The sequence below is a fragment of the Kogia breviceps genome, chromosome 16 (genome assembly GCF_026419965.1).
Source record: "Kogia breviceps isolate mKogBre1 chromosome 16, mKogBre1 haplotype 1, whole genome shotgun sequence".
Lineage (NCBI taxonomy): Eukaryota > Metazoa > Chordata > Mammalia > Artiodactyla > Physeteridae > Kogia > Kogia breviceps.
Window position 1 is genome coordinate 9,477,955 of NC_081325.1, and position 19,305 is coordinate 9,497,259.

Below are 19,305 nucleotides of genomic sequence, written 5' to 3' on the forward strand. Positions count from 1 at the left end.
CTATTCTACCTCATTTTAAATAGTGGTAATTTGTCCAAGACTTTAAGGTATAAAAGATCCACGAAGCTAGCTGTGACATAATTGTGCAAGTTTTTCTGAACTCTGCATAGAAGTTTTGAGAGCCTCAGGAATTGCCTGCAGACATATCATAATTTGGGTGTGCATGAGTTGGTTAGGATTTTTGTTGTGTTTTATTAAATTATCTAGAGAAGAAACAGTTAAATCACCATAGATGTTCCAGTCTATTATATTGTACTAACTGGCTAACCTTGTCAGATATTTGCAAACTGTTTTAATTTTGCTTTATGGACTTTTCGTTCTCACATGAAGGTTTTTATTTATTATGGGCATTTTTAAATGTGTGTGAAGTAGTATAGAGCATCATCAAATATTCTCAAGCATGCAGCTTCTAGGGAAGAGTTTGGTTGGTCATAAAATCCATAATAACGTTTTTCTTTCCATGTTATTTTAGGTCTCTTAAGAAAAACAATATTCACAGTCTTTCAGATAAAGTTTTCATCAAATACACAGAACTTAAAAAGATGTAAGTAGCTATTAATAGTGTTTTTATGGGAAAATCTATGGGATGTTTTGTTTAAGATGTTTTTAATCTAAGAGTAAAATGAAATATAAGGTTGATTACCTTTATCATTAAAGTTATTTTTCTAAATGTAATTAAGATTAGACAATAAAGCATTGAAAAGTATGCTTTCTTTCCATTTCATAATTTAAAATAACAACTGGTTTTACTTAAATTTTCCGTAGAGAGTTAAACTGGATTGAGCATCTCGGTAAGCAAATACATAGTTCCACGGTTTTACTCCAGATCATTTGGAAAATGACATTGCAGATTCAGAGGCACTAGATGCACTTTTTAACCCGGAAGAGTGTTAGTATAGACAAGAACCATCGTTTAAAACATATAATGATAGGATATGGACTGTCTCCCAGGACAGAAAGAGCAAAAACACGATCTTGGTGAAATCGGTGATATTAGCATATCTGAGGAAAGAAAATAATAAATAGGACACGGTCAGCCGTGAGAAACAGAGTGTCAGGATGCTTCCAGCATCATCAAAGAAAGAAAACCAGGATCTGAGAGATATAATCCCTAGAGATAGTCTCTGTTGGGGGGCAGGGATGGATTGTGCATCTCCACCGTAACCCCCATGAACTTTATCGTGACCCTGTTCATATCAAGATGGAGAATCTCTTTGCTTTGATTCCCTGCTCATCAATCAACCTTATGATGACTATATTAACTTCCTAAATTATTCATACTAAAGTATCTGGGAGATTACCTTGGATGGGGTATAATACATTCCAATTAGTGGAATGGAATACATCCTATTTAAATAAAGCAATTAGGGAGTTCCCTGGCAGTCCAGTGGTTAGGGCTCCACACTTCCACTGCAGGGGCCATGGATTCGATCCCTGATCGGGGAACTGAAATCCCACATGCTGCACGGTATGGCCAGTAAATAAATAGATAGATAGGTAGGTAGACAGATAGATAAATAAATAAATAAAGCAATTAAATATTCAGCCTCTTGAGAGTTTGGTTACTATGTGTCAGTCCCTCCGAGCCTGAGTCACTCTGGGATAATGGAGAGGTCAACTTCCTGCACTTGCCAAGAGGATCATTAGACTAGATTAGAAAATTAGCAAGACAATGTTGTAAGGCCCCTAGGTAGTACCATCATCTTACAGTTTTGCCCTTTTTTTTTTTTTTTTTTTTGCGGTATGCGGGCCTCTCACTGTTGTGGCCTCTCCCGTTGCGGAGCACAGGCTCCGGACGCACAGGCTCAGCGGCCATGGCTCACAGGCTTAGTTGCTCCACGGCATGTGGGATCTTCCCGGACCAGGGCACGAACCCGTGTCTCTTGCATTGGCAGGCGGATTCTCAACCACTGCGCCACCAGGGAAGCCCATACAGTTTTGCCCTTTAACATTCAGAATAGAAGGGAAAGTTTCCAGAAATGTGATATATATTAAAATCCAGGATAAAAAAATAATCTGATCCTTTGCTGATACTGGACAAACACATTTGGTTTGAAATGCCATCAACAGTTCTGTGCTGCTCGTAAATTTAGGTACAGACTCCCTTATACAAGAAAGGAGGTCCCTGAAGGAGGTCCATTAGTGAGGAAGAATCTTGTGTGAACATAGAGAATCATGCCTGTGTTTGATTGTAGCCTCGGTGATTTCAGTGAGCTCCTTCTTCTCCATCCTGGAGAATGTGGTCGTGTTGTTCTTGTCCCCTGGAGTAGCTCTGCATTGGCTCTGGGGTTCCAGATTCCTCTAGAGCAGAAATCTTAACTATACTACTTCTGGTCTTACTGGAAATGCTTAGAATCACAGCCTGTTCATTTCCCCAAATCAATATTGTCCTTGCACTCCCGGAATAATGCTGAGGGGAAGAAAACTAGAATAGCCTCACAGAAAGGAAGGAAAAATATTCATGTTTTAGAGTAGCTGTTTAAAACTATTATCTAGAGTCATAGACGTCTTATGAATTCCTAATTAAGTCTTCTCATTATTTACAAGGTAACTAACATCTGTAACAGTTAAATGACTGACCCGAGATCTGCAACTAACTAGTAGAAGAGCTAGAATTACAGCCCATATCTTCTGATGCTCAGTGCCGTGTTCATTCTACAATAACCAGAAACCTAGAGATGGAAAGAAATTGCTCTAGCGTCTAACTGAATCTTCTACCAACACATACTCTTCTGTCCCATGCAGGACTCCCTTCTGTATCTTTTGCCCCCGAATTTGGGGAAAGCTGACTTCTGGGGAGGCAGAGGTATCACTAGGAGGTTAAGCAAGGAGATTTAAAATTAGGCTTCGCAGGCCAAGTCCTTCCCTGGACCACTGATTCATAGCTTTGTTCTGTCAGTACTTCCCTCACGGTATCTGGTAGCCCACTGAAGGGAAAAATGTGGAAGCGCTATTGATAATACAGGCCCCAATTTTCCCTAGTGAAAAAAAGTAGACATTTTTTTTTTCCCCACCGGATTGCCCAGATCAGCTGGAAATTTCTCCAACTAAATGTTTCATTTCTCTTAAGTCTGAGAAAACTTAGGTACCACATCATAACCTGAGTATCACTCAGCAGGGGTTCTCGTAATGCAAGCTGTTATTTGATGCTTTCGAGGCAATGTGATTCTCCCAGAGACTCAGAGAGAAAAAAATTATAAGACCCTTATCAATAAACATTCACCAAGTGTCTCTTACATGCAAGGCACATCAAGGGAGATTAAACACAATTTCTTACATTCATCTATCACTTTTTAAAGTTGACAAAGGCTTCCAACCTTTGGACTTTGGTCCTCAAAGTCTGTGAGGTAGGGCAGGCAGCATCAGATTCCTTTCAGGAACGAGGAAACCATCCTTGGAGAAGAAAGGTTGTTTGTCCAAAGTCAGCCAGCTGACAAGTATTAGAACTTGGCTTCAAAGCCAAACCTCTGACTATAGTCCTCTGGAAGTCCACCCACATGGGCCAGTCTCAGAATATTGTTACCATCGATGAAAGTGTCCAGAAAGCGAACTTTGGTTTCAAAATAACCGAAGTTCTTTATAAACATTATTCAGATATCCTAAAGCAGTTCATAAGCTTAGCAACTCTTCTTTAAATCTCCTTCCCCTCCCCCGGTCCCCTTTTCATACCACTTAGCTTCTCCTGCCACTCTCCAAACCTTGCAGAAAAGTCTCCCCGGTCTCAGGCAAGCCCCTGGCCTGGCCTGGCCCTTTTCCTCCTGGTCCTGCATTACAACAGTCCAAACAACCAACGGAGCAAAACACAAACCATCCCCAGGGAAAGGCGTCAGGGGAAGGAAGAAACTAGATGGACAGCCCCAGAACTCTTGGTAGAGACAGCAGGAGGGTAAAAGCTGGCCAAGCCCACATGTTCGTTCGTTCTTTCCACAAGTATTTATTGATACCTATGAGGTGTCAAGGATATAGCGGTAAACAACACATATGAAAAGCCCTCCCCACAAGGAGCTCAACTTCCAATGGAGAAAGATAAAAATGTATAGTGTGTTAGATGGTGATTATGGGGGGGAAAAAATAAACCAGGAAGGGAATTAGGAGGTGCTGAGGGAAAGGAATTTCAAACGATGTGCTAATAAAGTGGCCTGTCACATACCTCTACTCCTGCCCCGAACATCTCTAAAGCTGCCCATGATTCAGAGCGTTACCCCGTGACACTGATCAGAACACACCCAGTAAGTCTTCTCTGTAACTCCTCTGGTACTCAAAGCTCGCCATTAGCGCCATGCACCCCGCCACAGGTTTCTCCCCACGCAGCCTCGAATCCTTAACTTCTGCCCCAAAGGGCCTGGTTTCAAATCTCTTCGCCACTCTGTAAATGGTCACCTACATACTCCTTACGTGTAGTGCCTAGAATAAATGTAATATCATCACTTGTATGACACATACAAGGGCAGAACGGGGGAAGCTAGCAACCCTTCGTTTCTAAACTCCTTATGCCCTAAGGTTACACTTGTTCTTTTTGTGGCTACTTCATACTCTTAACTCCCAGTGACCGTGTCTCTAAAATCCCTCATCCTGTACCATACGCATAACTGACAAGTGACAGCTTCTCCATCCTGTACTTGTGCGCTTAGCACCTGAGAGCTAGTTGTGGCACTTCAGATTTATCCCTATTCAGTTTCACCCTGTTAGATTCAGCTTTTCTTACCAGACTGGGAAGGTCTTTCTGGCTCATCCAACAGATTCACTCTTTACCCCAGCACTCTGTTATGTGAAAATAAGATGAGCCATCTTTACCTAAGACATGGAGCAGGACAGTGCCAGCATTCTTTATTTTGTCTATAAACCCACTTAATCAATGCCTGGTAGACATATAAGCAAAATCGACCACACACTTTTATCTGATCAGTCTTTAAACGAAGAAAATCACGTTGGTCTGACGTGCCCTGTTTTTCGTGAACTGCCCTGTTCCTGTTCTCTTGGAGGTGCTCACAAAGCAGCATCACAATATCCTGTCCTACGATCTCGCCCAGAACCAACTTCAAGCTCATCCAACTATAGCTTGTGAAATCTACTTACCTTTTGGGACATCAAAACGGCATGTGCCATCTTGAATTTTCCAGCTGCTCTTCCTTTTTCCAGATTCCATTGTTCACGACTGAGTGTGTGCATTTTCAGTGTTTCTCAGTTTCTAGGAGAAATTGTCCAAACCAGAGGCTTTAACTCATTTTGATTAACTTATTCTACCATCTTGGGCTTTCACTGTCACAACGCTGTATCCTATTCATTCACTTCAGTCCTGAGATCACCTTCGTTGACCAAGAAGACAAGAACAATGTAGGAGTGGAGAGAATTTATATATTTTTTTTATTTCATGATAATATAAAACATGTCCCATACAGCAGGCTTGGGCTTTTCCCTCACATTTTCTTGTTTGCAAAATATAACTAGAAATTCGTTTCCACTGCCCATTGTTTCCTTCAGTGTCTGAGTTTTGAACATGTCTTAGGTCATTCTTTCAATTATGATTCCATCTTGTGAACCCCTCACCTTCATCCTTGGACTTTGAAGAAACCCCTCATTACCATCCTACCCTCTTCCTGAACTGGATGGTCCTCTGGCTCTCTCCTAGTTCCATGTACCGCCACTGCCAGCACCCCTCAGCGTCACATACGCTGAAACATACATGAGGATCAATGTGCATTTGTTGAAGGACTGACGTGTAGGACTAAACACACAGGGCTAAAGAGAAGGTGGGGAGTGTCTTCAGCAAGGAGAACCTTCAAAAAAGCATAAGCAGAGACACTCAAAGGATGCTAGGAAGAGAGTGCCCAGGGAAGTTTGTCTAAAGGAAAAGAGTTCCCGCAGGAATGATGGAGTGTATGCTGGAGAGGTCATTGAATCATGGTTGTAGGGCCTTTGGACGCTAGGCTAGAGCATCTGGGCTTTATTCTGGTTGACCAGGGAAAAGACATGCATGAATATATGTTTTAGATTGTATTGAGCTTATAAAGTTGATATATGCATCTTTTAAGTTGTATTGGGATATATCCTAAGGGATCACCCAATGTAATGTCAAGTGCGTCTCCGGTCTTGCATGCTCTAAATATTTACAGTGAAATTAAGGTCATTTAGGCATCCGGAAAAAGAAATTCCTAAGTCAAAATAAAATGTTAATTGCTAGATAAACAAATGTCACTTATCTGAATGCTTTCACTAACAATCAGTTTATTCTTTGTAATATTCTTTTAAACTTTCTAACATTAGGGGGTAAGAAGCAATTTAAGATGATCTTTGAGAGAAAGAAATAAAATACAGTTTATGAGCTTGACCATAATACTTCATCACTGCTACCACAGAAACCAACAGCAGTTCCTCTCCTCACTGTGACATACATTTTATATAAATTAGGAATTCCTTCTTAAACTGGGTTCCTGTTTAATGCAACAAAATGTAATTCAGGGAGTCTGCCTGGCTCATGAATACAAAATGTTGCATTAAAAAAATAGGCTATAAACACGCATGCCGTTAAAGCATTTATTTGCTTTAGTTTCAGGTACATAAATTCCTGGCGTTTCTGCTTGAAAAGTCATGACAGCTGAAACAGCAGGAATTCATGAACCAGTAAGTTATTCTTAGAAAAACCATTCAGTGTAAAGTATATCAAACGGGCTCCTATCTCAGCTGTGAAGCAAAAGAGGACACCACTTGCCAAACTGTCATGTTTCCAAATTTCCCCTCATATTCACCAAGCTACTATTCTGTAAAGAAGAAAGCAGATACTGAAGGATCAAGTTAAAAAATTCAGCAGCCTAAGTCTGAGACAAGAGACCTGGGACTCTAGTTCTCCGCGGGGTGCCAGCAAACTGGCTAAATAGAAGACTAGAGCTTCTTTATTATTTAAGAATTTGGAGTCTTAACTGGTGTCAGTGAAGGCAGATAGACTGAACATATCAGGTAAGTCGTGCAGATCGAAAGCACAAGGTCAAATTCACAATTAACGACTGCCCCCATCTTTTCAAGATTGACAATGTGTAGGTAAAATGTGCAGTGCACTTTTGACTTAATTATCTTAAATGAAATGTAAGTAACACGAGTTAGGTAGTAAATTTTATATTTAAGAGGAACTTCAAATACATAGATTATGGTATTATATTCTTTTACTATTTTCATTTGCTATTGTAATGTAATTCACCATATTAACTTTCATTACATCACCCTAAGGGCTCTGAAAATGCTAAAACAGATATTGATATGTATGGGTTCATTCTATTCATAGCAGAACTTTAAAGCAAAAGCAGAATTTATGCTACAATGTGAAGCATCTCCGTACAGGCATGTTGCAGCAGGGAGAGGGGGATGGAACGGCACGAGTTCTTACAGGGTTTCAAGTTTACTTTGTAGGATTGAAATTGGTGCTTTGTGTGTCACTATAGTTGTAATGCATGTGCTCTGTAGTACGCAGCTTTTCCACATGGTGGTACGCAGAGAAAATGACAATATTTGTTCAATATTTGGGATAAAAGATGGGTTTGTTAATAACTGGAAGCTAATCTTGGCTTTACTTTGCCACCTTGAGGGCTGGGGACATCAATATCCCAGCACAACTATAACACACTCATGACTCAAAGGCTGGGAAGCTTCACTGGGAATAATTGTGGTGTAACAAAATTCAGAGTACAGCCAGATGCTGAACAAGCAAAAGATCTACCAGTAGTTTTGCAGTGAAGTATCATAGCAATGAGAAAGCGTAAAATATTTTAGGAAGCAGGAATTCCCTGGCGGTCCAGTGGTTAGGACTCTGCACTTTCACTGCAGGGGCCATGGGTTCAGTCCCTGGTTGGGGAAACTAAGATCCCACAAGCCACGTGGCCAAAAACAAATCAAAACAAAACTTTAGGACCCAAATCAAATCAAAATAAGAATAGGGAAGCCACTCAGAAGATTATGTAGACATTAGTTACTATTAATAGCGTGAATATTTCCTGCCTAAAGTTCTTTAGAAAATATGAAATCAAGGCTAACCTCCCATTGCATTAATATAATGAGCACAAGAAATGGAAGTAGTTTACTTAGATACTCCTGAAAGTGCTATTATTATTATTATTATTTTTTTTTTCGGTACGCGGGCCTCTCACTGCCGTGGCCTCTCCCATTGCGGAGCACAGGCTCCGGAGGTGCAGGCTCAGCGGCCATGGCTCACGGGCCCAGCTGGCTCCGCGGCACGTGGGATCCTCCTGGACCAGGGCACGACCCCGCGTCCCCTGCATCGGCAGGCGGACTCTCAACCACTGCGCCACCGGGGAAGCCCCAAAGTGCTATTATTGAATCCGTACACTCTTGCTAGATTGCTTCAGCGGTTAAGTAGCTCATGGCCCTGTGAGCTGAAGTTGTTACACTGACCCCAGTTCGGCCACTGATGCCGTATGTGACCTTGAGCCCCTCTCTAAGTAGCTGCATCTTGAAACAGAATGAGACTTGCCCTCACCTCGTTTCATGGGAATAGAATGAAGAGAAATGAGGAGTTGAAGGTGGACCTCTGTACTGAAAGAGCAAGAAAGCTCAGCAGTAAGAGCCTGGCTAGTCTCACATGGTGGGCGACTCCTGCATGTCAGAGAAGGAAGGCCACCAGAATGCCAGTTTGCAGAAATCAGGCTAGTTCTGTCCCCACACACAGCATACTGGGCCTCAGTGGTTCAAGTCAGAGATGTCAGGGTCTCATTGCACGGGTGCTGTCAGGATAGCAGGCACAGCTAGGCTCACAGCCTTCTCTCGTTGGCAAGGCCTCTACCTCCCAACACGAGAATAAGACAGGATCTTATGAGCCAGGTGCACAAATTGTCTTTAGGTGAAGAAACAACCTAACAAATACATGAACCATAATCACATGACTCTTCTATCTTATTCCTACCAGATTCCTTCAGCATAATTGTATTAGACATATATCCAGGAAAGCATTCTTTGGATTACATAATCTGCAAATACTGTGAGTAACTTCTTCATAATTATGAGTACAATTTTAAGTCACAATTGAAAGGGTAGAATGAATGGTACTTTTTTAAAGGCTCGACTTTGGATATAGAGAAATGGGAGAAATAAGTTTTCACAAAGTACAGTGTAATCAGTTATTACACTGAAAGAACTGCTAAAAAATTCCAAGTTTTACCAGGAGACAGGTATAAAGGCTCTCGTTAATCTTGTCTCCTCAAGTTTGGGTCATTTCCACAAATAGAAAATATATAACTTACCTATATACACTCTCTTCAAATGTTAGTCTACTAAGGGTGTGACCAAAAGGACAAAAGCAAAAATCACCTCACATATTTATTCTGCCGTTACACTCTAACATAATATAATGTCCCAGTACATTATTTTTGGCCACTTTTCTGGTCCTGGCCCTGGTGCTTGTCACACTGGGCTTTTGGTTATCTGTGTCTCCTGCCTGTTCTTTGATTTTCTGGCCCCTGCTCGTCCAGTAGAGTGCTTTCAGAAACAGATGTCCAGTAATTATATGTGACTAAAGTGGAGTATTGAGTTTGCCTAATTTACTCACCCATGCTATTTGTAGATATCTCAACCACAACTGCATTACAACTCTCAGACCTGGAGTATTCAAAGACTTACATCATCTAACTTGGCTGTAAGTACTCTAGCTTTTCCTTCCCTCGGATCACAGTCCTAATGATACTCGTCAAGGCTCATAGTTTCCATCTATTTATGTATCCTGTTTATTATACTTATTTTTCTGCTTGTCACATAATCTGGAGCATGTTACCCAAGCAGTTCAGATAATGGCATGCCAAGTGGTGGTTGTGTGAAGAGAAATCAGTGCTATGTTTTTTCAGGTGGCCTCTGCGCCCAGAAGTCGGCTTGCTAAGTCATCCATCCACCTGGTGTTTACCTATAGCAGGGTGTCTCAGCCCAGCTCTACTGGCATTTTGGCCCAGATAATTATTTGATCGTGGTGGGGGGGGGGCGTGCATTTTAAGATGTTTAGTGCCATCTGTGGCCTCTACCCCACTAGAGCCAACAGTACTCGTTCCCAGAGGTGTGACAATCAAAAATGTCTCCAGACAATCCCAAATATCCCTTGGGGGAAAGAGTGCCCTCTGTGGGCTTCCCTGGTGGCGCAGTGGTTGAGAGTCCGCCTGCCGATGCAGGGGACACGGGTTCGTGCCCCGGTCCGGGAAGATCCCACGTGCCGCGGAGTGGCTGGGCCCGTGAGCCATGGCCGCTGAGCCTGCGCGTCCGGAGCCTGTGCTCCGCAACGGGAGAGGCCACGACAGGGAGAGGCCCGCGTACCACAAAAAAAAAAAAAAAAAAAAGTGTCCTCTGTTGAAAACCACAGACCTAGAAAGTAAGCAAGATAAGGCCTTTTTTGATTTCTGGAGAATTCATAGAAAAGACTGAAAATATGTGAGCTTGTTGTGTTTCATCACTTAGCAAGCTGAGCCACCAGCTCCATCCTAAGGAGTCTCACATCAGAGGTCTGTGTTTTCATCAGGAAAAATGAACAAAGGGCAGTTAGAAGGCTGTGTCTGTTTTCCCATTTTCTGTAGGTCAGCCTGGTCTAGTGGAAAAAGCCAGGACTTCAGCTTCATCCAGATCCTTGTGTAATGCCATGGCCGCATGCTTAATGTTCCAGGCAATTTTCTTGATCTTCCTAGGCCTCTTTTTCCTCATCTGTAAACTATAATCATAATTCCTTTTTTCGAAGAGGGAAGTTGCGAGAATTAAATCATATAACATATATAAAGTGTCACATGCAGAATGCCTGGCATATAGTAGGTGCTCAGAAGCCCCCTTCTCCAAATCCTACCCTCAGGTACCTCTGAAAGTAAGAGGAAATGGTACCTGGCTTCAAAGGCAACGAGAGAAAAGAAGGCATATTTCCTCTTCTCTATTTTTTTTCTAGGAAAATACCATATAGAATTAAAAACAGTGATTTGAATTTGTAAGTCTTTTCACTCTTTCACCCTCCAAGCGTCTAATAAGTTTGTTTGCATAGGCCCCACTAATTACATCATTTAAGCACCGTGAGACCAAGGAACCATTTGTGATTTCCTAAGAATTTTTTTTCATTCCATTTTCATTCAGTCAATCACTAGGTCAAAGCATTTCTGGAGCCCATAATCAGCCAATAGCTAAGTGCAGCTTGTCTGGACCCAGGAACCCAGAGGTGAAGGTTCTTAAGTCCAAAGGGAGGTGGCTACAGGGAGCAAAGACCATCGGGATGGACTTGATAAATCCTGGGATGGGGATTATGGGGGTTTGGAGGAAAGTGCTGCTCCAGCCATGGGGTGAAGGAAAAGCTCTCTGGTAAGAGCCCTGAGCCAAGTGTGGACAGACAGGAAGGAGGAGAGCAGGTGTTGGGGGGAGACAGGATTGACACGGCCTTTTATTTCTTCCTGGTTTAATCTCGCAAATGTATGTAACATTGGAAATGTCTGTGATGTGTTTTGTCAGAATTCTAGATGACAATCCCATAACCAGAATTTCACAGCGGTTGTTCACTGGATTAAATTCCTTGTTTTTCCTGTAAGTATTCATCTACCTTTCAATCCATCTGTCCATAAATTTCAATGACATCTAAAACTAGCTTTCAAAAAGAGCTTTAAGAAAATCAAGCCCCCTAAAATTTATACTAGTCAAAACCTTTCCTGTGTTTCAAGCCACAATTACTGTTGCTACTTCCTGTCCATGGCTCATGGTATATTTTAAGCCGACTAGTTCAATTCCTTTTGATCTCCCTTAATTCCCTTTAGTCCTAAGTCATGTTCTGTTTTTTTTTTTTTTAAGGCATGTTTTTATTTGCAGTGGTTCACCAAAGACAGTATTCATTTTTATCTCCTTACTACATTTAAATGTGTTAGAGTCTTCCAGGAGTTCAGCTCCAACTACATTTTTAACAAAGGAAAATGTGTCTTTGTCCAGCAAGAGTAACTGAAAATTCCAAAATCTTTGTCTTAGCAACTAAGCTTTTCTCATAATTACATTTTCAGTGCTTATTAATATACTGGGACTATTTATCAGCAGGGGATTATTATGTTCCTTTACATTTGATCATATAGCATCATTAAGTCTCCAGTTGTGAAAAGGAACCACAATATCATAAGTTAATCATGCAGCTCATGATTTGTTTTCTTCCCCAAATGCCTCCCACTATCACTTCTTAGATTTAATGCAGTTTCCAATGTGGCCTTTTAATATTGTAAATGATTAACATTACTCTTAAAATGAAACTTTGGATGGATGATGCTGGAAATGATTGCAAATTTGAAGTTTACAAGGAAAATTACCATGAACTTCAAAATTATTACCCGGTATATACTTTTGTTTCATCTCATAAAGTCAAACTGTTTCATATTTATTCCTAGGTTATGTATCACACGTATGCATTCATAATTTCTCTGACATCTGCTCCCTTATCCATGCCACACACATATCTAGAGACCATTCTGAAGAGGTAGTTACGTTTATATTCTTCATCCTAATATATTGATTTTAGCATGCAAGTTCCCAAACTGTGGAAATAGTAAAAATACTGTTCTTAAAGTGGCATATCATTTCGTTTCTAATTAATCTCTTCTTTGTGTAAAGGTCTATGGTGAATAACCACTTAGAAGCCCTTCCCAAGCAGATGTGTGCCCAAATGCCTCAACTCAACTGGATGTGAGTATGCACTTAGCAGCTAATTTGTTATTCGCCCAGATTCAGGAAACTAGCCCTGAAGTTAACTCACAATTACACAAAAAGCTCATCTCTGCTTTTCTTTCTAAAACCAAAATCTGATCATGTCACTTCCTGGTTGAAACATCTTTTGGGAATCCTCACGGGTGTGAGGGTAAAGTTCAAGCCTCCCAATTTAGCACCAGAGACCCGTTGTCCTCTATCCCTTACTCCACCTGGTCTCTCTGCCAGCCCCTTCTCCCCTTGTGCCTTCCTTTCAGATACACCGAACTACTGCTCCTTCAGTCAGTTCCCTGAACCCATGTTGTTCCTTCAACTTGAAAGGTCTTGCTTCTTTATTCTCCGACATTTCCTTCAAAAGTCAATTTAAGCGTCACCTTCAGGAAGCCCTCTCTGACACACCCACCAGTTCAGTGGCTGCCTCTGTGCCCCGATTACAACAGGAGAGCCTCCACCACGCCTCCCCTCCTCCCACTGCACCGCTGTCTCAGGGCACTGTCATCATAGAACCATCTGTTTACCTGTTTATCCCCTACCATTCAGTAAATTCTGTGATTTTATACCCAGCACAAGGATCAGCACATAATAGTGCTCAAAAACAACTCTGTAAATGAATGTGCTAAACCACTTCCACTCCTTGGTAGCTTTCGACCAATACACATTTAAACCATTCATTTGGTTTCACCACCACTACCCACCATTCCACCATGTTCATATTCACGGTCTCCTGAGACAGGCAGGATTGGCACAGGAGCGACTTCCTGTCCTGGGAAAATGCCGGTTGTACTGTCCCCCCAGAACTCTCCCCATTGTCAAATCAGGGGACTCAATACCCATAATATGATAAAATTTTAGTACCTCAGCTTCGGATCCTCTCTGAACTAGCCTCACTTGTTACAACACTATTAGATGACCTTGTGTTTATTTACTGACTTAAAAAATTATTTACATACCTGTTATCAAAAGACTTTTAAGGCAGTGGGGGTCTCACATAAGTGTGCTAAATGTTAAAAATGGGAGCGATGGGACTTCCCTGGCAGTCCAGTGGTTTAGACTCCATGCTCCCAATGCAGGGGGCACGGGTTTGATCCCTGGTCAGGGAACTAAGATCCCACATGCCGTGCAGAGCTGCCTTAAAAAAGCAAAGTGGGTGGGGGGGGAATTGATGATCTGAAAAACATGAGGATAAGACTCATTAAGAATAGGTGGAGGGCTTCCCTGGTGGCGCAGTGGTTGAGAGTCAGCCTGCCGATGCAGGGAACGCGGGTTCGTGCCCCGGTCCGGGAAGATCCCACATGCCGCGGAGCGGCTGGGCTCGTGAGCCGTGGCCGCTGGGCCTGCGCGTCCGGAGCCTGTGCTCCGCAACGGGAGAGGCCACAGCAGTGAGAGGCCCGCGTACTGCAAAGAAAAAAAAAAAAAAAAAAAAAAGAATAGGTGGAAAACACTTAGAAACTAAGCAAGTACATCCACACAATGGGAAAGCGACAGGAAGGAGTAAAGTTAACAGAAAAATATCAGGCCTCCAGCCCGTACCCATTCTGTCCCCAGAATGGGCATCAGCAACAAGGAGGAGACCAGGAAGCAACATCTGGGGACACTCATTTTCACTCTAGGCTCCCACAGACACGAGGGAAAAAATAGACACTCAGTGAATAGATGTCGTTAGCAAGATTGGCTGATCACAAATGAGAGCTGAGAGGTCAGACCCAAATCGCCCCAGTTCAAAGGCAGAAGAAAACCGCTTTGGCCATGCTTCTCCTCCCTCACTTGCTATCAGCTAGGACTGTTGCTCACAACTGCACCTCATAACTGAGGTGTAAAAACATTTTCCCTATCCTACTGAACAATATTTGTTCTTTCAAGGGACTCCACTGTTTATTATTTGCAATTGCTGTATTTTAAGAGTGAAAAAAAAAGTTGAGTTCCTGCAAGACCTCCAAGATGGCTTTAAAATAGAATTTTTAAAAAATAATAATAATTAAAAAAAATAAAATAGAATTTTAAAGGCAATGACAAAGGAACTGGTGAGTTTAACGTGAACGTGAGAAAGGTTCAGGGGCAGCAAAGCAGCTATTGTCGTGTACAGGAAGCCTGTAGGAAGCCAACGGTAAACGGAATGAGGAGAGTTGGCAGAAGAGCCGATCGTCTCCTTCCCTGGCGCTGCTGGAAGCGGCCACGTCAGAGCGGTCCTGCGGCTGTTCCCTGACGATGCGGGTGCTGCTGTTCTAGGGTTCACCTTGGCAGAACGTAATCTCTCCACCAGTGCTTCTCCAACGTCAGCGTACAACGCAAGCAATGCAAAGACTTAGAACAGACCGCTGGACCTCAGTCCTAGGGTTTCTGATTCAGTGGGTCTGGGGTGGTGCCTGGGAATCTGCATTTTAACAAGTTCCCCGGTGATGCTGGGACCTGGGCCCCTCAGAGCAGCCCTGCAGTCAGCATCAGCATCCTGGAGGGGGGTAGAAAGAGCAGGCACTTCCCTTCACACAGCTTGGGACTCGCCGTCCTGACTCTGGCATCCAGTACTTGGTCGATAGTTTGGCCTGAGTTTCTTCTTCAGCAAAATAGAGACACAAATATCTACCTGGCCCTGGGGGAGGGGAGGGGAGAATATAGCGATCTCCAGTGCCATGACTAAGTGTCTAGGCATCAGATTCAGATGGATCTGAGTTGGAAGGTCAGTTCTACCCCTCAGTAGCTGTGTGACCAGAAGAAAAGTAAATTTCCAAGATCCTCGGATTCCTCGTGTGTTAAATGGGAGGTAATAATGCCAACTTTGCAGGAGTGTGTATTATGCACTCAGAACAGTACCTGACACTATAAAAGCCCAATAAATGGGAGCTACTATTATTATAGTATGAATTTTATGCTAATTAATAGCATGGTAACTGGCACAGAGACACATTCACTAAGTGGCAGGCTGCCCTTTCGCTCAATTGTATTAAGTTCTAACACTAATTAGAAAGGGAAAAAGATGCAGAATATTAATTATACTGACCCTGCAATAAGTAGGAGGACAGCCTAAAAATTGGAATGAAGTAAAAATAAAGTTCAGAACTGTTGTCTCACCAAAAACTGCCTTTAGACATATGCTTTGTGCAAAAACATTAAAAATATTTTTCCTCCATGCCTTTTAGGGATTTGGAAGGCAATGGAATAAAATACCTTACGAATTCCACCTTTCTGTCGTGCAGTTCACTCACAGTGCTGTAAGTATACAATGTAATTCAGTAAAAATGAGGGGAAACCCAGTAGCTTTGGAAATCGAAAGAAAATATTGGCAAGGAGTTTTAAAGGATGTGTTGTTTACAGCCTTGGTCTGAAACTGCAGTACTAGAAAATGTACACATGGATCTACTGACTTGGATGGCAGGGCCAAGCCTTATGTTTAGCTGCCAACCATTTAAGCCGCCTCCTTTCTGAGGGCCGTCATCATTTCTGTGCACTCTCTCTGCTGAACTGGTACCTAACCCCACGGTCAACAAGGAAACGAGATAATGTATGTGAAAGTGGTTACTGCTAATGACACTTATCACTTGATGTCTCTCTCTTTAAAGAAAACAAAATTTTATGCTAAAGAGAAGAACCTCTAATGTATCCTGATTGGCCAAAGCTTCTGACTGGTGATTCTGATTGCTAACTGTGTCTTTTATGGGGGCAGGAAGGCAGATAGATCGGTTTTGGCACATTTGCGCTGGTAAGCTTAAAAACACAAGAATGTGCTTTTGTTTTAATCATAGTTCTCCATATATAGTAAGTACTTAGTAATGTTTGTTGCTTGGATGGGTGGTTGGAAGAGAAAAATCAGAGCATATCCATTTGTAGTAATCAAACCACTTTTCTCCAACAGACTAAGAGATAAGGCTGTTGCCAGGTTGCCGATTTATCAATCAGATTGAAGATTAGCATATTTAGTAAGAAAAGAGGCCATCCCACATGGGAGATGCAAAGAGTTTATCCTTTGTCTCATGGATAATGAGAGAGAACGCTGGAAGATAAACAAATACCACCCACGCCTCCTATTTTATAACACCATGTAGCTTTGGAACCACCTTCATACTCATTATCTCATTTGTTTACACCCCGGTAAGGTAGTTAGCTGACGACCCCCCCTTTTTTGCCGTCTGTCCTGGAGGATTCCATTTCTAGACAGAGGAAATGTAAAATCACTGTTCCCCCACCAAATTTAAAATTTGTCTGTGGCCCAAATGGGGTTGGTTCAAGCTTTGCTCTTTTTCCGGGCTTCTTCTTCTAAGGAATGTGCCTTACCCAAAGATCCTCTCAAAGCCTTCACAGAATTATTAACAGGGTCCAAATTTGACATTGCATGTGTGTATGTTGGGAAAGAAACACCTTCTAAAGTGACCAGACTCCAAACGAAGTGCAGCTCCGTAAACCACACTCAGCACCTCAAGTTCCTTACGGGAGCATGTCCTGGAGAGAGCATATGGATACCTTCTCTGTGAGAAACTCCCGCCTGTGTCCCACACCAGAACATGCCTTGCTTTGAGACTTCAACGGAGGCTTATTAAATTACACCCGGATCAATGGCATCTCCCAGTGAGAACTGATTACTACAGCAGACACAGATCAACAATGCTGACTCTTACCATGTCTTACAGGTTCCTGCCTAGAAATCAAATTGATTTTGTTCCAGAGAAGACATTTTCTTCATTAAAAAATTTAGGAGAACTGTAAGTAGCAATGTCTACTAGGAAAGTACGATTGCTTCTTCAGGATTACAAATCTAAATGAGTAGTGAGACTGCTTTTCATTAGTAGCAATCAAAATCCTGTAGACGACTGGAAATTCAAAATCAATTAAGAAAACCAACATTATCCTAAAAGCAAATTGAAAATCAGACAGTGGGCTGAATATGGATTTAGCCTACTCTAATTTCTCTGCCTATTTTCTTTGACTGATTTCATACATATGGGTGTTTGGGAGTAAATGAGTTTCCATGGCTCCTTAAACTCAGGGATTCTCCTCTCTAATGTCTGGAGTACAGTGAATTCTCAATACATGCTTGCTGAATGAATAAATGACTGAAATAATATTAATCAATTATAACTAAAGAAAAGAACGAACGTGCTTATTATCCCTTAAGATATTATAACTTCCAGAGCAGATGACGCAAATAGAAATGTCTAGAAAGAGGCTCTTTGAAAAATATTCAGAGAGCTCATGTGCATTTTTCTGTTCAAATATATGTTTTGTAGGTCTAAACCTTTTGAAAATCATCTGTCTTGCTATTAATTCATCACTACCCACAAAACTGTGTATCATTGGCGTTTAAAATTGTCTGTTACATTACAAATAGTGGTGATTAGGGTAGAGATCTCCTCCTCCTGATCTGAAGTCTAAAAAATGGAAATTAATTTCTTAATCACCTTCTCCCCCATTCTTTATACCTTGCTTTGAAATCCAGAAAGGACTGTGAAAAGTAGTTCAATAAGAGTAATTTGAAAAACAATTCACAAATAATTAAGATAATTTAACCTAATGAATGAGTATCATATACCAAATCCACAAATGTTTAAGTGCCTATAATGTGCAAAGCACCGCATTAGAACTAAAATGTTATCATTCTATGGCAAAAAGTTAAAGACAGCTCACTCAGAAGAGCTCACTGCTTTCTCACAGGGGCATTCCTGATCAGGCCTTGGAGGATGGGTACAGATTTGGGTTACGGGGCTGGAACGGAGGAGTAGCCCAGGACAAGCAGGAGTGTGTTTTTATCCAAACTAAAGGAGACAGTGGTATGGAGTCCACATTCTGGATGTTTCCTAATCCTCCTCTTACACTACACTTAGGCAAAGCCAACCCCCTGCCCCCCACCAAAAAAAAAAAAAAGAGCCTAAATAAGAGATGCTAGCTTTCTTCGTTTAGGACCACCAATAACTCATTCCAATCCAGATAGCACCAGTATGATAGAAGAAATTCAGAACTCAGTAGAATTAACTTGAACAAGGCTTTTACGTTTCTTAAGTTCACAAAAACGTTAGATAATTTTACTGTGCCTTCTTGACCACAAACCCCTTCTGGAGAGGAATAAGCACACTTAGATGAGGCCACTCAGATCCTTTCCGCACGGAAGACTGTACTTTATTTTTCAAGGTAACGCTTTGCCGGACGTTCTCCAGGTGTCCGAGACCGTCGTCATCTTGTTTTGCTGTCACTCTCCCTCTGATCTGTGCACACCTGTGGCGTTCTTCCGCGCCATGACCCGCTTGTGCTCCTTGCGGCTGGAGCAGCAGGTTAGAACACCGGCCGGCAGGCTGTCTACACTTGGGTGTCATGAGAGTCCCTCAAAATCTATTGTTTAAGTTAATTTACAGATGACCCTTATCCCACAGCCAGCTTCTTCCCCTAGGCTTGCCTATCTTAGTGGAATCTGCATTCTTTCTGGCAGCCTGGCTAGAAGACTGTTCCCTTTCCTTCTAACTCTCTCTACGCTTGCTGTCCCATCAGACCGTAAACCCTGCCAGTGCCTCCTTCAACCCGTATCAGCTCTCGCCCGGTCCAGGGTCCCAGCCTCCTGCCAGGTCTCCCTCCTCTGAATCTCTGGCATTTCATCCTATCTTTCATTCTTCTAACAGAATTATCATCCCATAACCC

The 19,305-nt window shown here is 42.1% G+C and overlaps 1 protein-coding gene across 1 annotated transcript in view; it reads left to right on the top strand.

The window, feature by feature from the left end:
- Positions 1–19,305, top strand: part of RXFP2 (relaxin family peptide receptor 2) — a 96,115-nt gene that overhangs the window by 54,039 nt on the left and 22,771 nt on the right. The window contains 7 exon segments of the mRNA XM_059042189.2: positions 473–544; positions 8,912–8,983; positions 9,566–9,637; positions 11,464–11,535; positions 12,598–12,669; positions 15,825–15,896; positions 17,310–17,381. Of these exon segments, the coding sequence (XP_058898172.2) occupies positions 473–544; positions 8,912–8,983; positions 9,566–9,637; positions 11,464–11,535; positions 12,598–12,669; positions 15,825–15,896; positions 17,310–17,381 (504 nt within the window).